The sequence below is a fragment of the Saccopteryx leptura genome, chromosome 2 (genome assembly GCF_036850995.1).
Source record: "Saccopteryx leptura isolate mSacLep1 chromosome 2, mSacLep1_pri_phased_curated, whole genome shotgun sequence".
NCBI lineage: Eukaryota > Metazoa > Chordata > Mammalia > Chiroptera > Emballonuridae > Saccopteryx > Saccopteryx leptura.
In genome coordinates, this window is record NC_089504.1 from 275,145,179 (window position 1) to 275,164,810 (window position 19,632).

Genomic DNA, 19,632 nt, shown 5'->3' on the forward strand with positions numbered 1-19,632 from the left:
TATGTATTTCTAAAAAAATTTACTGTCCAATTAGTATCAAACTACATAATTCTTATTCTTTTGTTTTCTGTTTAGTATTTCACAGTTTTTCATAACAATTATATCTACCTTATCATCATTACATTTTACTAAGGACCCTTTCTGTATAGTTTTCTCTAACTGATGATTAAAAATGATTGACATGTCTCTCCCCGTTTCCAGCTTTAGAAAAATACAAAAAAAAAAATTAAAAAAAAATGATTGACAGTCACATGAGGAATTTTGATTTCTGATATTTAAGTAGTTTACCTTTTTATATACATTTCCTCACAATCCTTTCCTCTTTTAAACACTAAAAGTATCAATGTTTTATAAATTCTTTATGAAATACTTATGGTCAATTCTTTTGAAAGAGTATTTTAATAAACCTAGTATCCCACAATGCTCACACTCATGAGGCTTATGCGTAAACATGGATGGGTTGATGAATATAAACTTCACATGTAATCTTAATGTTTCAGTCCACCAAAAACCATCCTTAGCCCTGGCTGGTTGGCTCAGCGGTAGAGCGTCGGCCTAGCGTGCGGAGGACCCGGGTTCGATTCCCCGCCAGGGCACACAGGAGAAGCGCCCATTTGCTTCTCCACCCCTCCGCCGCGCTTTCCTCTCTGTCTCTCTTGTCCCCTCCCGCAGCCAAGGCTCCATTGGAGCAAAGATGGCCCGGGCGCTGGGGATGGCTCTGTGGCCTCTGCCCCAGGCGCTAGAGTGGCTCTGGTCGCAACATGGCGACGCCCAGGATGGGCAGAGCATCGCCCCCTGGTGGGCAGAGCGTCACCCATGGTGGGCGTGCCGGGTGGATCCCGGTCGGGCGCATGCGGGAGTCTGTCTGACTGTCTCTCTCTGTTTCCACCTTCAGAAAAATGAAAAAAAACAAACAAAAAAAAAACCCATCCTTTTCTCCCCCAAACCTTATAACACTTAACAAAGACCTGAAGGAAGCTTCTACTTTTTAGGTATAAAATAAATATAAAGGGTGTTCTAATTACCATATTAACATGCATAATTCCCCCTTAGGACAACAGGAAATATACAAACAAATTAGGAGCCAGTAATTGAAATTTGAGTTCAATACCCTCATGTTTAATAGGAAACTAAGCCCAAAGAAAGGAAAAGGCAGAGCCAAACTAACACCTTGTGTGAGGTCTGCCCAGGCTAAGCTCTTACCAAAACCGTTGTCCCCTCTTGTCCACGTGGGATATATTCTAAGACCCAATCCCTGCTTGGAAAATTGGATAGTACTAGCCCATTTATCTATCATCTATCTATCTATCTATCTATCTATCTATCTATCTATCTATCTATCTATATCATCTATCTATCTATCATCTATCATCTATCTATCCACACATAAACATATATATAATGTTTTTATTGTATATATATTTATAATAAAGTTTAATTTATAAATTAGGGAATGTAAGAGATAAACAACAACTACTAATAAAATGGAATAATTATAATAATATTCTATAATAAAAATAATGCAAATATCTCTCCCTCTCAGAATATCATATTGCACTGCACGCTCCCTCCTCCTAGTGATGATGTGAGATGATACAGTGCCCACATGATGAGAAGTGAGGTGAATACACTGAATCAAGGGATGATTCCCGTCTTGGGTGGGAAATAGTGGGACGTGTGAGATGTCATCATGCCACTCAGAATGGCAAGTAACTTAAAACTTATGAATTACTCTTTCCTGTTATTTCCATTTAACAGTTTCACACAATGGTTGTGGGTCTGAAAGTACAGAAACGGAAACTCTGAATAACTGTATGACTCCTGAATTGCTTTGTCCCTTGTTTCTGCTGAATCCAAAGACAAGTCAGAGGTCCCAGCACACAATAATCTCCAAAGAGCTGATGAGTAGTCCATGCAAGAAGTCCTCCATTTCATTTCAATAAATAAGCTTTCCTGCCTTTCAGTTGACGTGAAATCTACTTTCTATTGCCAAATAAAAATGCCCAGTAAAGAGAAAAAGACTAATTACATGAGGCAGAGAGAGGTGGGAGTCTTGTTCTAGGACAGCAGGGATTTCCCAGTTTAAAAGGTACTACATAGAAAGAATAAAACCGATTGCGGTCCAGGAAATAAAACATCATCCTGGATCACAAAGATAACCGGTAAAGTTGTCAACAGATCATTTTAAAAATAATAAAATAGCAATGTTGGTGACATAGAAAACGTGTTAAAAAACATTAGCCATGGCCCTTCCTCTTCACTAATATTAACTGGAGTGATGCTGTAAGTTAGATATGAGCTTCCTTTAAGAGCTTCCTATAAGTCAGGCACTGTGCTAAGTGCTTGAAATACACCCCATTTTAACTTTACTATTAACCAGTGATGAAGGAATTACATCATTTTATAAGTAAGTGAATATCTTAAAGGTTTATATCACTTGTCCAAGTTTGTTCTAATGTCTGCAGACCATGGCAAGTAGTTTTAGAACCACAAAGTATAACAACTAAAATGGTTATAAATATGTTCTTCTTTCTTTATTATTAAAAAGCAATGAAAGAGTGTAAATAACCAGATATTTAAAGAATTTTTAACAAATCACCGGGCCCAGGCTGGCTGGCTAAGTGGATAGAGCGTCAGCCCTGTGTATGGACAGCACAGTTTAATTTTTGTTCAGGGCACACAAGAAAAGCAACCATCTGCTTTTCTTCCCCTTTCTCTCTCTCTTCTCTCCCTTTTCCCTTCCCACAGCCAGGGGCTTGATTGGTTCCAGTGTTGCCCTAGGCACTGAGAATAGTTTGGTTGGTCTGAGGGACAGCCTCAGGCACTAAAAGTAATACAGTTGATTTGAGCACCGGCCTTAGATGGGGGTTGCTGAGTGGATCCCTGTGGGGCACATGTGGGAACCTGTCTCACTATATTCCCTCCTTTCACTTAAAAGAAAAATCACCAGCCATTTACAGAATTTTGAAAAATATAAGCAAATAGTTACTAAACCTGAGACACTGAAAATTGTAAGTTTTGTATAGGGAGGTGCTGACATGAAAAATAATGACTAAGTTGGGATCAACCACTAGGTAATTATTGCTTTATTTTTCATTTATTTAAGTTTTGCCTTTACATTTTGACTATTTTAGGTAAAGATTCCCATGCTTCAATTTACTCTGAAAAATGACTGCCATACATTGTTACACATAAGAAACGCCAAACAACAGAAATTTAGACACCTGTGTGATTTACATAATGTTCTAAGACCCTATAATAAACTATGTCATACATTTGTCATGAAGATGAATATGAGACAGAGATAATTACAAAAACTGCTTCTTTTCAATTATTTCATATCATTGATATTTAATGTCAAAAATATAAAATCTAAAGAAAAAAGAAAAAAAGACAACATCTGTACCTTTAATACATTTTGGTATCTCAGGTTCCCAAGTACTGCTAGCTCCACACATAACAGTGCTGCTGCCTTCAAGGAGAAATCCCTGCAGGCATTCAAACGTAACCTTCGCTTTATAGGAAAATTTTGTTCCAATTCCTGACACAGTTCTTCCATTCTTGACTACTGGATACGGACATTTGACCACTGAAAAGCAGAGAAATTCCAGAATTAATGGAAAGCTGTTTTAACACTGAAAAAAAATCAAATGCAAAATAGTAATTTAACCTGGAACAAAGAGACAAGGACTGGAAGGTGGGATGGCAATTTTAAAAAAAGATTTTGTGTATTTTAATGCCAAGTAAATAGATATAGAGAAATCTAATAATGTTTTTTCACCCAGAACAAACTATCATTAGAGATGATTGTTTTCCCATTACTGACAAGTTTTGAAAAGGTATGACTACCACATACAATTTTTAGGTAAGTTTAAAAGGAACTTTTGATGCTCTTTAGCTCTAAGGTTTGTTAAAGATTTCTTGTTGACACTGATTTAGACCCTGACCATTTATTTATTTATTTATTTATTTATTTATTTATGGTGACAGAGACAGAGAGAGTGACAGATAGGGACAGACAGACAGGGTGGGAGAGAGATGAGAAGCATCAATTCTTTGTTGCATCTCCTTAGTTGTTCATTAATTGTTTTCTCATATGTGCCTTGACCCGGGGTTTACAGCAGAGTGAGTGACCCCTTGCTCAAGCCAGTGACCTTTGGGCTCAAGCTAGCGACCTTGTACTTCAAGCCAGAGACCATGGGGTCATGTGTATGATCCCCCAAGCTGGTTGAGTGCATGCTCAAGCTGGCTACCTTGGGGTTTTGAACCTGGGTCCTCTGCATCCCAGTCCGATGCTCTATCCACTGTTCCACCACTTGTTCAGGCAGATCCTGACCTTTTAGAAAAGCAGGAAAGTCTCTTCTAATAAGGTAATACTAGAGCTCAAATGTACAAGTTAGAAAGAAGCTAGCCATGGAAAGATACGCAGAGAAAGTTCACAGGTACTAACAACATATAAGATATGGGATGTTCAAGAAAGAGAAAGGCGCCTGACCTGTGGTGGCACAGTGGATAGGCGTCTAACTGGAATGCTGAGGTTGTCTGTTTGAAACCCTGGGCTTGCCTGGTCAGGGCACATATGGGAGTTGATGCTTCCTGCTCCTCCCCATTCTCTCTCTTTCTCTCTCTCTCTCTCTCTCTCTCTCTAGTCTTCCCTAAAAAAAGGAATAAATAAATTCTTAAAAAACAAAAACAAAAACAGAAAGAAAAAAAAAAAGAAAGAAAGAAGGGCCAGTAGAGGTAGGGCTGTGTTTTCCAAATATTTTGGACTGGAACTCAGAGATCAAGAAGCACATTTCAAATTTTAATCTTACAGTCTGGGATAAAGGTGAAACAATATTTAACCTTTGCACCCATGTACTGCAGTGTTTCCTGTTCTGCTGTACATCTTAGGAAGTGAAATGCTGGGCACGACCCTCCAGATTGATTTCAGGATCCACAATGGGCTTGGCAGAGTTTGGAAGAAAAAAAATCACAAACAGAACAAACACAATAAAACACTGGGCTGGGTGGTAAGTATGAGAGAACATCTTATGAGATTAAAATTGAGCAACAAACAATGGCCCACAATGTACAGTGTTTTAAACTAGGAGAATGCTCTTCCTTCCTGTGTGTGGATCTCACTTTCCATCAGGTATGGTTTTACTTTGGCCTTAAGTACTTCGATTTGTAATTCTTGTACTTCAGGTATGGCAGTGACAAATCTTTAAGTCTTTATCTTCAATGTTTTTTTGTTTGTTTGTTTTGTTTTGATTTTTGAGAGAGAGAGAGAGAGGAAGGGAGAAAGAGGATGAGGAGGAGAGAGAGGAGAAACATCAACTCATAGTTGCTTCACTTTAGTTGTTTATTAATTGCTTCTCATACATGGCTTCACAGGTAGGGGGGGTGGGGGGATGCGTGGGTGGGCCCCATCAAGGCCAGACAGTGAAGGCTTGCTCAAGCGAGCAATCTTTTTTTTTTTTTTTTGTATTTTTCTGAAGCTGGAAACGGGGAGAGACAGTCAGACAGACTCCCGCATGCGCCCAACCGGGATCCACCTGGCACGCCCACCAGGGGCGACGCTCTGCCCACCAGGGGGCAATGCTCTGCCCCTCCAGGGCATCGCTCTGCCGTGACCAGAGCCACTCTAGTGCCTGGGGTAGAGGCCAAGGAGCCATCTCCAGCGCCCGGGCCATCCTTGCTCCAATGGAGCCTTGGCTGTGGGAGGGGAAGAGAGAGACAGAGAGGAAGGAGGGGGGGGTGGAGAAGCAAATGGGCGCTTCTCCTATGTGCCCCGGCTGGGAATCGAACCCAGGTCTCCCGCACGCCAGGCCAATGCTCTACCGCTGAGCCAACCGGCCAGGGCCAAGCGAGCAATCTTAAGTTCAAGCCTTCGACCTTGTGATCATGTCAATGATCCTGTACTCAAGGTGACAAGCCTGCGCTCAAGCCAAGGAGCTGGTGCTCTAGCTGGTGACCTCTGCTTCCTGGTTGATGTTTTATCCAGTGTTCCATTACCTATCAGGCAAATTTTTAAAAAAATTTTCATCTTCAGTTTTAAAAGACTTTTCATTGACAGAGATTTCCGTTACCTGTTTTATTCTTCTTTCAACACATTGTCAGATATTATTGTCTTGTTGTCTCCACAGTTCCTTAAAAGAAGTCAGCTGTCACCTAGAGGGGTGGAGCAATGTGATATGTTTCCTTTGTCTCACTGGTTGCTTTTCTTTTCTCTCTTGTTTTCAGAAGTTTAACCATGATGTGTTTAGTTTAGTGGGGGTTTAAGGGTAAATTTAAAAATTTTATTTATCTTGTTAGGGCCACTGAATTTCCTGGACTGTGGGTTGTTGTTTGGATCAATTGTAGATAATTTTTGGACATTATTTATTCAAATTACTCTATTGCTCTATAGTATCTATACTATTGTTTCTGCTCTCTTTCTGAAACTCCATTAACAGGCACATTTGACCTGCTTGCAACTCTTCCCCAGGTTGTAAGTCTTTCTCTTTCTTAAAAAATATTTTTTAAAAATCATGTTGGATTTTTAATGTCCTGACTTAAGGTTCACTGATTCTTTTCTATGTGTGCTAAACAGCTGTTAATACAGTAATGATTTTAAATTAAGTTTACTGGATAATATTTACATTCAGTAAAACACACTATTTTTAAGTGTACAACTTATATGAGGTTTAATAAATGCAAACACTAATCATTTAATTACCATCACAGTAAACATAGAAGTGTTTCATTATCCTCCAACATTTCTTCTTGACACTTTGTAATCAATCCTCCCCACAGTCACCTCCAGCCACCTTCCCCAAACAGCCAACCATTGATCTGTTTTGTATTTCTAAGTACTTTTCTCCAGAGTGTCAGAATGGGATCACAGCCTCTGAGTATGGCTTATTTCACTTAGCATAATGCATTTGATATTTATTTCTGTTGTGTGGATTAGAAGCTTATTTCTTCTTCTTGAGGAGTGTTATTCCATTATATGGATGTACTATGCTTGTTCAGCCATTCACCATCAGAAAAATATGTGGATGTTTCCAATGTGGAATGATTATAAGTAAGGTTGCTATGAATATTCTCGTTTAAGTTTCTATGTGAACATATTTTATATAATTTACTTGGACTGCTGAGTTATCTGGAAAGTATACATTTAACTTTTTTTTTTTTTGTATTTTTCTGAAGCTAGAAACGGGGAGAGACAGTCAGACAGACTCTCGCATGCGCCCGACCGGGATCTACCTGGCACGCCCACCAGGGGGCGACACTCTGCCCACCAGGGGGCAATGCTCTGCCCCTCCGGGGCGTCGCTCTGCCGCGACCAGAGCCACTCTAGTGCCTGGGGCAGAGGCCAAGGAGCCATCCCCAGTGCCCAGGCCATCTTTGCTCCAATGGAGCCTCGGGTGCGGGAGGGGAAGAGAGACAGAGAGGAAGGAGGGGGTGGGGGTGGAGAAGCAAATGGGCGCTTCTCCTGTGTGCCCTGGCCGGGAATCGAACCTGGGACCTCTATGCGCCAGGTCGACGCTCTACCACTGAGAGCCAGGGCCTGCATTTAACTTTTTAAGATATTGCCGGCCCTGGCTGGTTGGCTCAGTGGTAAAATGTTGGCCTGGCGTGTGGATGTCCTGGGTTTGATTCCCAGTCAGGGCACATAGGAGAAGTGACCATCTGCTTCTTCCCCCCATTCTCTCTCTCTTGCCTTTTCTGCTTCCCGCAGCCATGGCTCATTTAAGCAAGTGGGCCCTGGGTGCTGAGGATGGCTCCATGACCTCACTTCAGGTGCTAAAATAGCTTGGGTGCTGAGCAACAGAGCAATGGCCTCAGATGGGCAGAGCATTGCCCCATAGGGGAATCGCTGGGTGGATCCCAGTCAGGGTGCATGCAAGAGTCTGTTTCTCTGCCTCCCTGCCTCTCACCTAAGAAAAAATAAATAAAAATGAAGTTGCCAAAAGGCGTTCCAATACGGACATACCACTTTGCATTCTTAACAGCAATGTATTAGAGTTCACACTGCTCCCTATCCTTGCTAGTATATGGTATTGTTAGGTTTTTTGTTCTTGTTTTTATTTCCAGCCTTTCTAGTAGGTGTATAATGGTGCCTCATTGGGTTTTAAATTATATTTCTGTACTTATTTATCATATTGAACAACTTTTCATGTACTTTTTTGCCATCCATATATGAACTTTGATAAAATAGGTCTATTCAAATCTTTTGCTCATTAAAAAAATTTTTTTTTCTTATTGTGTTTTGAGATTCCTTTATATATCTTAGATAAAGTCCATTATCAGATATGTGCTTTGGAAATATGTTTTTCCAGTCTTTGGCTCACTAAAAAAAATTGTATATATAAAAAATATATATATATATATACTTATATATATTATTTAATATATATGTATATATTGATATATTGCTTTTTTTTAAAGAAAGAAAGAGAAAGAAAGAAAGGCAAGGACAGACAGACAGGAAGGGAGAGAGATGAGAAATATCAACTTGTTGAAACACTTTAATTGTTCATTGATTGCTTTCTCATATGTGCCTTGACTGAGGGATTTCTGCTGAGCCAGTGATTTCTTTTTTTCTTTTTTACAGAGACAGAGAGAGAGTCAGAGAGAGGGATAGATAGGGACAGACAGACAGGAATGGAGAGAGATGAGAAGCATCAATCATCAGTTTTTTGTTGCGATATCTTAGTTGTTCATTGATTGCTCTCTCATATGTGCCTTGACCGTGGGGCTACAGCAGACTGAGTAACCCCTTGCTCGAGCCAGCGACCTTGGGTCCAAGGTGGTGCGCTTTGCTCAAACCAGATGAGCCTGTGCTCAAGCTGGCGACCTTGGGGTCTTAAACCTGGGTCCTCCGCATCCCAGTCCAATGCTCCATCCACTGCGCCACCGCCTGGTCAGGCTGAGCCAGTGATTTCTTGATAAAGTCAGCAACCTCGGGCTCAAGCCAGTGACCTTGGGGCTCCAGTCAGTAACCATGGGGTCACTTCTATGATCCCATGCTGAAGCTGAAGACCTGTCCTCAAGCTAGTGAGCCTGCAATCAAGCTGGCGACCTCAGGGTTTCGAACCTGAGTCCTCAGCATCCCAGGTTGATCCTCTATCCACTGCGCCACCACCTGGTCAGGCAGCAATATTTTTTGATAGCAGAAGCTTTAAGTTTTTAACATCCCAAATTTATTAATTTTTAATTTAAAAATCGTGGTGTTGTTTTTTGTTTTTTGTTTTTTTTGTATTTTTTAAAAGTGAGAAGCAGGGAGGCAGAGAGATAACTCCCGCATATGCCTGATTGGGATCCAACTTGGCAGGCCCACTAGGGGGCGATGCTCTGCCCATTTGGGACTGCTGATCCTTTGCTCTGAATGGAGCTATTTTAATGCCTGAGGCGAGGCCATGGAGCCATACTCAGTGCCTGGAGCCAAATTTCTGGAACCATTTGAGGCATGGCTGTGGGAGGGGAAGAGAGAGAGAGAAAAAAAGAAAGAGAGAAAGGGAAGGGGGAGGGGTGGAGAAGCAGGTGGTTAATTCTCCTGTGTGCCCTGGCTGGGAATCAAACCTAGGATTTCCACACTGATACTCTACCACTGAGCCAAACGGCCAGGGCTCAAGTCAAAAATTTTAATTCATACATATACATAGTAATTAATAATGTATAAACAAAAATGTCAAGAACATGTGGGGTGAAGAGTGGGAAACTACAACTAGAATTATTTTTGATTCTGTGTGGCACATAAACAATTAAAATAGAAAACAATTTAATAGGAGAAACAAGCACATATGACTGTTTTCTTTTCTTTTTAACTGGTTGGCCAAAGTATTCAAAAGTTGGTAAAAGTTTGTAATGTTGTAATCTATTTACAAAAAGAAGGAAATAAATTGAAATTTTATTACCTTTACACTCAGGAGGGTCACTGCTCCATTTGTCCTGCCCAGAACAAATCAATGTTCTCTCTCCAACAAGTGAATATTCATCTGGTCCATTTGAAGGATTACAACTGTAAGTTACTACTTCATTATATTCATATGTATCCTTTTGGTTATTGGTATAGCCATTTGGAATTTTTCCAGGTGGTTTACATAAAATTTCTTAAAAACAAAAAAGGAGAGGACAGAAAAGGCAAAAAAAAAAAAAAAAAAGGTGAAACCTTAAGACTATGTTAGTAAAGTTCTGTGAACTGACTTCAATCAATTTATTAACATATGACTTCAAGTCTAGTTGTGAATCCAATATCCAGTAAGAAGAAAGTTTCTTTGAGAAAATATATTATCCCAATTCAAAACATTAATAGAAAAATGAAGTTTTAGAATATACTCATTTTCTTAAATACCTATAAGAGATATCCATATAAAATATCTGTATTTATTGGCAAGGCCATTTTAAGTTTTGTTCTAATCATAACACGGGGTGAAAATTTAATGAAGAAATACACTTATGATTAAGGAAAACTCAGTGCTAGTTGAGAAATGTTTTATAGATTATAAATATATCTATTTTTAAGTCAATGGTTCACAGGTATATCAAGATTTATTGTCATTTTTCACTGTCATCCTTAAGAGCATACAGTGAAATTTTCCAGATTGCTTGATAAAGCAACACAATGAATCAGAAGCCTTCCTTTAAGCCAGATACTGAAGAGATTAGAAAACAATGTAAAGCAATAATACTATTCTCACTGTTTTGGAAATTTTTGATTTTATAAATAACTATGTTGCATTTGTTACTATATATTGAGCTCACTTTTCTTACAAATTAATTAATAAGTAATTATTTTAAAAGTTCTCTGTTTTAATTTATATTATATTATATTATTTATTTATTTATTTTCTTCTTTTCCAAGTGAGAGAAGGGGAAATAGAGAGATAGATTCCTGCAGTCAACCCCACCTGGGGCTGGTGCTCTGCCCATCTGGGACCATGCTCATAACCAAATTACTTTTAGCACCTGAGGCGGAGGCTCAAGGGAGCCATCCTCAGTGACCGGGTTGATGTGCTTGAACCAATAGAGCCATGGTGGCAGGACAGTAAGAGAGACTGACAGAGAGAGTGGAAGGAGAGGGAGGGAGAAACAGATTGTTGTTTCTCTTGTGTGCCCTTACTGGGAATCGAACCTGAAACATCTATATGTTGGAGCGATGCTCTTCCACTGAGTCAACTGGCCAGGGATTATCTGTTTTGACTTCAATATACAGTTGTCCCTCACCATATCACAGTTCACTGTTTGTGGTCTCACTGTATTGCAAATTTTTAAATTGTATGTATCTAATTTTATATCGCAGATGTTTTGCTATATCATGAGATTTTGTAGTATATAGGGATTTTAATATACTTATTACTTTAATTATTTTTGTGGTTAAATAAGCAAAATAAGTGTGAGAAAGGTTAAAAACAATACAGGAAAAGTTTATAATAGTGTGGGAAGGTTTACAAAGCGTTAAATTATATATAAATGATAAAGTAAATATAAGGTCACTACTTCATGGATTTTCGCCTATTGTGGGGGGTTCTGGAACCTAACCCCTGCAACAGATGAGGGACCACTGTAAAGCATATCAATAGCAGTAACCTACCTGCAGAAAAGCCCTGTGGGTCTCTGTTCTGTTTAAAGCATTAAAGGGGTCCGCAGGCCAAAAAATTTGAGAACTGCTGCTCTACTTTCTCAAGAGAGAATACACTTACTTTCACACTGTGGGGGAAAATCACTCCATTCCACACCACTTCCAGAAAGTTCACAATATAAGATATCTCTTCCAAGTAAGTAATAACTAAATGAAAAAAGATTATTGATTTTTTTTATCAGTTAATATGACTACATAACAATATAGGCATTTTTATACAGTTCTTTTTCTGCACTATAATAGCTTCAGGGAGAAGTTTCTTAAGTGACATGTATTGAGCGTGCTAACAAAACCTGCTATTTGATGAAATAAAGATATTCTTTACATGAACACACATTGGACTAGAGCAAATTATCTAAATAAATCTGTCATGCCTGGTAGTCTGGTGATCGCCACCTCCGAGTCTCACCACACATGTACTTCATGTCCTTGCTCAGGCCATTGTGCTCAGTCAGGACATGACTGAGTAGGGAGACCTGGCCCAACAGCTTACCTGACCGGATTTGAGTCCCAGTTCCAAAATTGACTGGTTTTTTGAGCTTGAGCAAGTCCTTTAGTGTTTGTCTTTCTTAAATTCCTGCTTGTGGAAAGGATATGATAGTACATATTGTGGGTTATTTTGAGTAGTAGGTGAATTAGCATCTGGAACACAGTGAGTGTGAGCCAAGTTTTTGGTGTTATGAATATTCTTCAGATTAGAGTGTCTTCATAGGTATAGCTCAGGAAGGTATAGCTACTCAATGAAATCTCTGATGATTGGAATTCCCAGAACTCTCCCCTCCTTCAGGACTCTCTTTATAATGATCACAAATAAGTCTATTTCTGTGGTACTTCTCATTTACTATTTTCCTTGGATACCTCTCTGTATATATTGTGATTCTCAATAAGGCTAAAATTTCATTGAGAAAAGTCTATGCAGAGGCAGATTTAAGGGCCGGTGCACTGAGTGTGTGCTCTGGGCCCCGACTTCTGAAGGGCCCCACAAAACCCCAACTTTACACTTTTTTCTAATGACACCAAGTTTGGTTTTATACATGCAATTTTAACATTAATAGTACATAATATTTTTATTTATTTAAAAATATAGTTAACATGTATTTTTTTTGTTGTTGTTGTTTTTTGCTATTTTTCTGAAGTTGGAAATGGGGAGGCAGTCAGACAGGCTCCCGCATGCGCCCGACCAGGATCCACCCGGCATGCCCACCAGGGGGCGATGCTCTGCCCCTCTGGGGCGTTGCTCTGCCACAATCAGAGCCATTCTAACACCTGAGGCAGAGGTCACAGAGCCATCCTCAGTGCCCGGGAAAATTTTTGCTCCAATGGAGCCTTGGCTACGGGAGGGGAAGAGAGAGACAGAGAGGAAGGAGAGGGGGAGGAGTGGAGAAGCAGATGGGTGCTTCTCCTGTGTGCCCTGGCCGGGAATCGAACCTGGGACTCCTGCACGCCAGGCTGACGCTCTACCACTGAGCCAACCGGCCAAGGCCGGTTAACATGTATTTTTATTTTCTCTGTTTCTCTCTCTCTCTTTTTTTAATTTATTTTATTTTATTTTTTTATTTTTGGCAGAAACAGAGAGAGGGACAGATAGGGACAGACAGATAGGAAGGGAGAGAGATGAGAAACATCAATTCTTCATTTCGGTTCCTTAGTTATTTATTGACTGATTTCTCATATGTGCCTTGACCGCCGGGGCTACAACAGACCGAGTGACCCCTTGCTCGAGCCAGATGAGCCCGCACTCAAGCTGGTGACCTCGGGGTCTTGAACCTGGGTCCTTCCACATCCCAGTTCGACGCTATATCTACTGCGCCACCGCCTGGTCAGGCTCTCTTTTTTTTAAGGGGCCCAATATTTTCTTCGGTGCCTGGGGCCTTACTCTGCCTCTGAGTCTATGTCAGCAATTTTCAATCTTTTTCCTCACATGGGACACATGAACTAATTACTAAAATTTTGTGGCACACCAAAAAATATATATTTTGCCGATCTGACAAAAACAATAGATATAATTTTGATTCATTCACACTGGACAGCTATTGTTCTGTTGGTTGCTGTCAGTTTTTAATTTGACAATCTAAGGAAAAAGATCAGTGCTCCTAAGTAAGTAGTGGTCAGGTACTATATGTTTTAAAATTCTGGTGGCACACTGGTTGAAAATTGCTGTTCTATGTCTTAACCTTTTGGGACTTCACAAGATGCCTAGCAGGCTTTCTCTATATAACTATTGACGGGATACCCTCCCTTGGTCAAATTCAAAAATAGTCCATGAAATCGCCTGTAAGTGCTTCCAGCTGAATTGTCCCCCAAGGCCCACTCATTGATTCTATATCGTAATATATTAGCAAAGAATTCTTGGATGATGGCAGGGTAGGAAGCACTAAGAATTTGTCTCCCAAACTAGACAAGAATTTCACTGCTAGAATCTGCCTGATGGAACTGTTTTGAATCTCTGGAGTCTGTCCGAGGCTTTCAATTCCAACAAAAGATTTGGAAAGGTAAATTGCAGTAAAATTGGTCAATTTCAGCTCTTAGCACAGTGGCAACTCCCCATCCCAATTCCACAGCAGGAAGTTGTGCATCTGTTCCTGGTGCAGCTTATAAGCAGCCTGAGAGATTCAGCGGGACTGAAAATACCACGCCTCTGGGGTTCTGTGCTCTTATAATGGAATGCTGTTTCTGATCACAGAGAAGCAGACAGAGAGGCAGGAAGCCATCATGTCACACCTCCCCCAAAGTCGCCAGCCCCATCCTTCCAGGGGATTTTCAGATCCAGCGACCATTGCTTCCTTCTTCATTTTTTACTTTCTCCCCTTTTCAGGAGGCAGACATGAAAACTGGCACATTTAGGCCCTGGCCAAGTTGTTCACTGGGTTAGAGAAAACAGCATCATCCCCATATATCAAGGTGGCAGTTTCAATCCTGGTCAGGGCATATACAAGAATCAACCAATGAATGCACAAATTGATGTTTCTCTCTCTCACACACACACTCTCTCAAATCTATTAATAAATAAAAAATTTTAAAATCTTAAAAATAACAAAACTGGGACATTTTAAATAAAACTACATATATGGGGACAATTAGAGTGATTGTGCATACCCAGAACAATGCTCAGTTTAAATGTCAGGCTGATCCTCAGCACAGAGATGCTTTTCAACAATCAAAAAACAAAAACATAAAACAACAAACTCTAGATAACTGTGAGAATCTGATGCCTAGAGTTACCCCATTATTAGACTCAAATGTCCAGTTCAACACAAAATTACAAGACATACAAAGAAATAGGAAAGTATGACCATTCAGAGGAAAAAATAAATCAACAAAAAGTATTCCTGAGTGGAAAGCCAGTAGCCTTGGCCACCATCACAGCTGCCTGGCCCATGCAGGTTTGCATTTGATTCGGACAGATGATAATGAAACAACGGAACCAAGAACTGGTGGGCCATTACCTTTAATCTTAGTTCGCACCCAGAGGGCGAGAATTACACACAGTGGGAAAACACTTCCCTTTCCATTCAGGGCTCCCAAAGCCATTGACTCATCTGAGTGTTCTAGAATCAAAGGTTTCTACCTCACCAGCCTTATTCACCTGTTCTCCTTCTCCTTCCCTCTGCACAAACTGCACAAACTGGCTTCTCCTTCAGCACTACACCATCTTGGCTGCCTTTCCTATGCCATGCTAATTTCAGGAACCGAAGAGAGAGCAAGCCCCCGGTCTGCCCCATTTTATAGTGTAGAAATCTAAACCTTTAAGCCAATATACAAATAAGGAAGTCTCTGATATAAAGCCACTTATCTGAGGCATAAATGGGATTCCTCATAAGAGTGCACCACCCCACATCATGCAACAGTCAAGGAAGGGTGTGGGGAGAAGTTTAGTGATGAGAAGATCTTGGTATTAAAAGGGTGGGAAAGGCTTAGTCTTATAACTAAGCCTTAGGCCAGGCATGGCCAACATACAGCCCACAGGCCAGATCCAGCCTGTGTAATGAGTTTATGCGTCCCACAATTAAATTTTTAATATTCTCTGCTGCCTTAAAATCTCAGCTACTCAGAAGCAGAAGCATCTTTGATTATTGGAAATTGAGATATTTAAGAAGATAGTGATACACGGAAAAGAATTCCATGTGTGACTAATCTAGGGTTAACTTCCAATAATTGGTCGAATGGATTCGTGATACTTCTATATTTTTTAAAAAGATTCCATTATAAAGATTTACAATTTCTGTACTCATCTGTACTCGATATGAACTGTTTGATGTTTAGCAGCAATGTGAAACCTTTTAGGCAGAGTTTACCAATGCTTACCCAAGGTCAAACAATTTGTTATCTTTGTGGTCAAGTGTGTTGAATCAAGTGGCATTGTAGCATAGACAACAGCTGCAGTTGATAACTGAAAACGTGTCCAGGCTGTTTGTAAAATGAAATAATTGTTTTATTTGCGACATAACCTCTTCAAGCTCATTCTATTAATTAAATATTGTTTTGATTGATTGTGATACAGTTTGGATATTTATATGGTATGTAATTATATTTTTATTAAAATAATATTGTATATTAAAAATTTTTTCACTCACATTTATTCATAAACAAATTACATAATAAAATTTTGTTTACTTAAACAAATTGTTTTTGTATTTAACATTTTTTAATTTTAATATTTCATTCCGCCCGTGAAAAAGTTTTCTTTCTAATCTGGCCCGGGGGCAAAAACTGTTGGCCATGCCTGCCTTAGGCTATAAGGACTCTGCCTGCTTACAGCCTGTCTCCCACACCCAATGCAAACTATAAGCGAACAAACATATATATCATATTTGCAAACTTATTTGACCCACACTGAGTAAAACCTGAGGAGACACGTACTAGACAAAGACTTTAAAATAGGCAGTGAAACTGCATGCACATCTTTTGCAGGCCCTCTTGGTGACAAATCTACAGTTTTAGGTTCCACAACCCTCTTTCTCTTCATGAGGCAGCTGAGTGGCTATTGCAGAGACGCAGGTATTTGTGAGTACCCTGATAAACAAGACCATCACTCTCAAGGTTGAGCCCAGTAATACTATTGAGAAGGTGAAGGCAAAATCCAAGACAAGGAGCGCACCCCTCCTGACCAAAAATATTTGACGTTTGTGTGCAAACTCTGGAGGACTGTCACATTCTGTCAGACTAAACTATCCAGAAATAGTCCACCCTGCACTTGGAGCCTCACCTGTGGGTGGCATCAGTGAGCTTTTTCTCTGCCAATCCCCAGCAACACACCACCACCAGATGAAATACTAAAAGTAATAGGGATACTGCTGGAAATAGCTCTTCTCCCCTCCCCAGACACATGGTGCAGTGGACATGGATCTTGACCTAGGGCCACAAGGTCAAATGTAGTAAAAAGGCAACTAAGGTTTTTCTAAGAACAGTGGAACTGAACCACCAGATATGTATCAAGGAGGGACAAAACAAAAGGTGCATACCTATCTCCCTATGCCCTGCTTAAGTGCTTGCACGCACGTAAATAAAAAGTTTTGTTGGAGTAGCCGCCCAGAGCTGAGTTATTTAAACAGCAACCCACCCTGTATGTAAGTAATAAAGGTTATGTCTGCTTCTATCTGGTTCTCTTTGTGGTTTCTTTGGGATTCCACAATAATACCAGATCCATTTTCCAGGTCTGGACCTTCTGTGTTATCAAGAGCTATGCTTACCTGTACCTCTCTGATGTCAATGACAGCAGAAGAAGTGCGATCATACTAACAATTTCTGACTGAGAAGAAGTTAAAAAGAGTTTTTTCCACAGCTTACACCATTGTATGCACAGGAGCTCCTGTGAGAGCTCCATAGCCCTGTGACCTCAATAATATTTAGTGATTGCCAGGTGAGTGGGGTGATGGAGGTTTTAGGGGTGCTAAAGGGTGATGGACAAAGACTTGACTTGGGGTGGTAAACACAAAATATAGTGTATACATGAGGTGGACAATTATGCACCTGAAACCTATATAATTTTGTTAACCAGTATCATCCCAATAACTCAATGAAAACAAAAATATAAAAAATAAACCTTGCAAAAAAGAAGTAACTGTGTTAAAGATGCTCAAAGACCTAAAGGAAAAAAATGTAGAAAGTAAAGAAAACAATGTGTGAACAAAAAGGAAATATGAATTAGGAGGTAGAAACGATAAAAATGCCCCCTCCCCAAATTCAGGAGTACAAATAAAATGAAAAATACATTAGAGGAATTAAAGGAGTTATGAGCAGGAAGATGAAAAAATCAGTAAACTTGAAGTTGCCAATGGAAATCTCTTAGCTTGAGGAAGAGAAATAAAAAAGATTGAAGTGAATAAAACCTAAGGGACCTGTGGGTCTCTAGGATACCAATAAGCAGACAAATATACGCACTGTGAGAATCCCAGAAGGAAAACATCAAGAGAAGGAGCCGAGTCTTTGAAAAAATGATGGCTGAAAACTTCTGAAATTTGATAAAAGACATGAATATACATATTTAAAAAGCTCAACATGAACTCAAAAAGACCCACAGAAAGGCCCATAATGATCAAACTTTCAAAAGCCAGTGATGAAGAGAGAATTCTGAAAGGTGCAAGAGAGAAGAGAATCATCATGTACAGGGATCTGAAGTATGATGATCAGTACATTTCTCATCAGAAACTCGGGAGCCAGAGGACATTGAACCAATACACTCAAAGTGATAGGAAAAATATGGTCACCCTCAAATCCTGTAAACAGCAAAAACGGTGCTTTAAAAGGGAAAGAAATGGTAATACTTTCCCAGAAATAAAAGTTAAGAGAATTTGTTACCACTAAACCTCATCTGCAAAAATGTTCAAGGGTTCCTAACAGGTGAATGAAAGGACACTACAGAATATCTCATGCCGTATGATCAACAGCTCACTGAAGGTACAAACATGGGCAGTTATTAAAGCTAGTATTGTTGTAACAATGGTTTATAAGTACATTTTTATTTTCTATGTGACTTAAGAAACTAATCTTACAATAAAAATAATTAGTATAGAAGCCAGCATTACAATTATTATTGTAGAGGAAAGTATGACATGAACAACCCAAAGGGGTAGGGATGGAATGAATAAGAACCCATTATTGTAATTTAATGAAATTAAGCTGGTATAAATTCAAATTGTAGTGTTATACCTCTAGGATGTTAAATGTAATCCCCATGGTAACCACAGGCAAAATCACTACAGGATATACACAAAAGGAAATGAGAAAGGAAACCCAACATTTCATTATAAAAACCAAGTAACACAGAAGAAAACAGGAATGCAGGAAAAGAAGGGCATATAAGCTCTTAGGCAGGAAGAAAACAAACAGCTTCCTCATTGTCAGAAATTACTGTAAATTCAAATGGATTGAATTCTACAAGCAAAGGCAGAGATGAGCAGAATAGATAAAGACAAATGATCTGATGCCGTCTACAAGAGGCTCACTTGAGAGTCAGAGACATGCGTGAGTTGAAAGTGGGAGGATGAGAAAGATGTTCTGTGCAAACTGTGACCTAAGGAGGGCAGGGTGGCCATATTAATTCAGACAAAATAGGTTTTGAATCAAAAAGGTTATGAGACAAGGAGCACATTATATTTTAATAAGTTTTAAATACTACAAAAAGATATAATAATTATAAAGAATTATTCGAAGACCTTCAAAATATAAACATATGACAGACTTTCCAAATACATGAAGCAAAAGCTGACAGAACTGAAGGGAGAAATACACATTTCTACATAATAGGCATTTCTCCGAAAGTACTTGGAGGTTTCAATATTTCACCAACAATAATGGATAGCACAACTAGACTGAAAATAAGTAAGGGAAAGGAGGACTTCAACAACACAATCGACTAGACCTCACAGACATAGTTGAGCACCATATAACAGAATACATGTTCACCTCATGTGCACATGGGTCATTTTCCAGGAAAGAGCATACCTTAAAACACAAATTAATATTAACTAATCAATAGGTTTTAAAAAGATAGCTATCATGCAAAGTCTGTTATCTGACCACAA

At 39.5% G+C, this 19,632-nt stretch overlaps 1 protein-coding gene across 1 annotated transcript in view; it reads right to left on the bottom strand.

Annotated features, from left to right (window-relative positions):
• Positions 1 to 19,632, bottom strand: part of LOC136392012 (membrane cofactor protein-like) — a 56,915-nt gene that overhangs the window by 25,432 nt on the left and 11,851 nt on the right. Inside the window, exons 4-6 of the mRNA XM_066364003.1 lie at positions 11,670 to 11,755; positions 9,885 to 10,079; positions 3,407 to 3,589 (exon numbers count right to left, since the gene is read on the bottom strand). Coding sequence (XP_066220100.1) covers positions 3,407 to 3,589; positions 9,885 to 10,079; positions 11,670 to 11,755 — 464 coding nt within the window. The remainder of the gene's footprint in view (positions 1 to 3,406; positions 3,590 to 9,884; positions 10,080 to 11,669; positions 11,756 to 19,632) is intronic.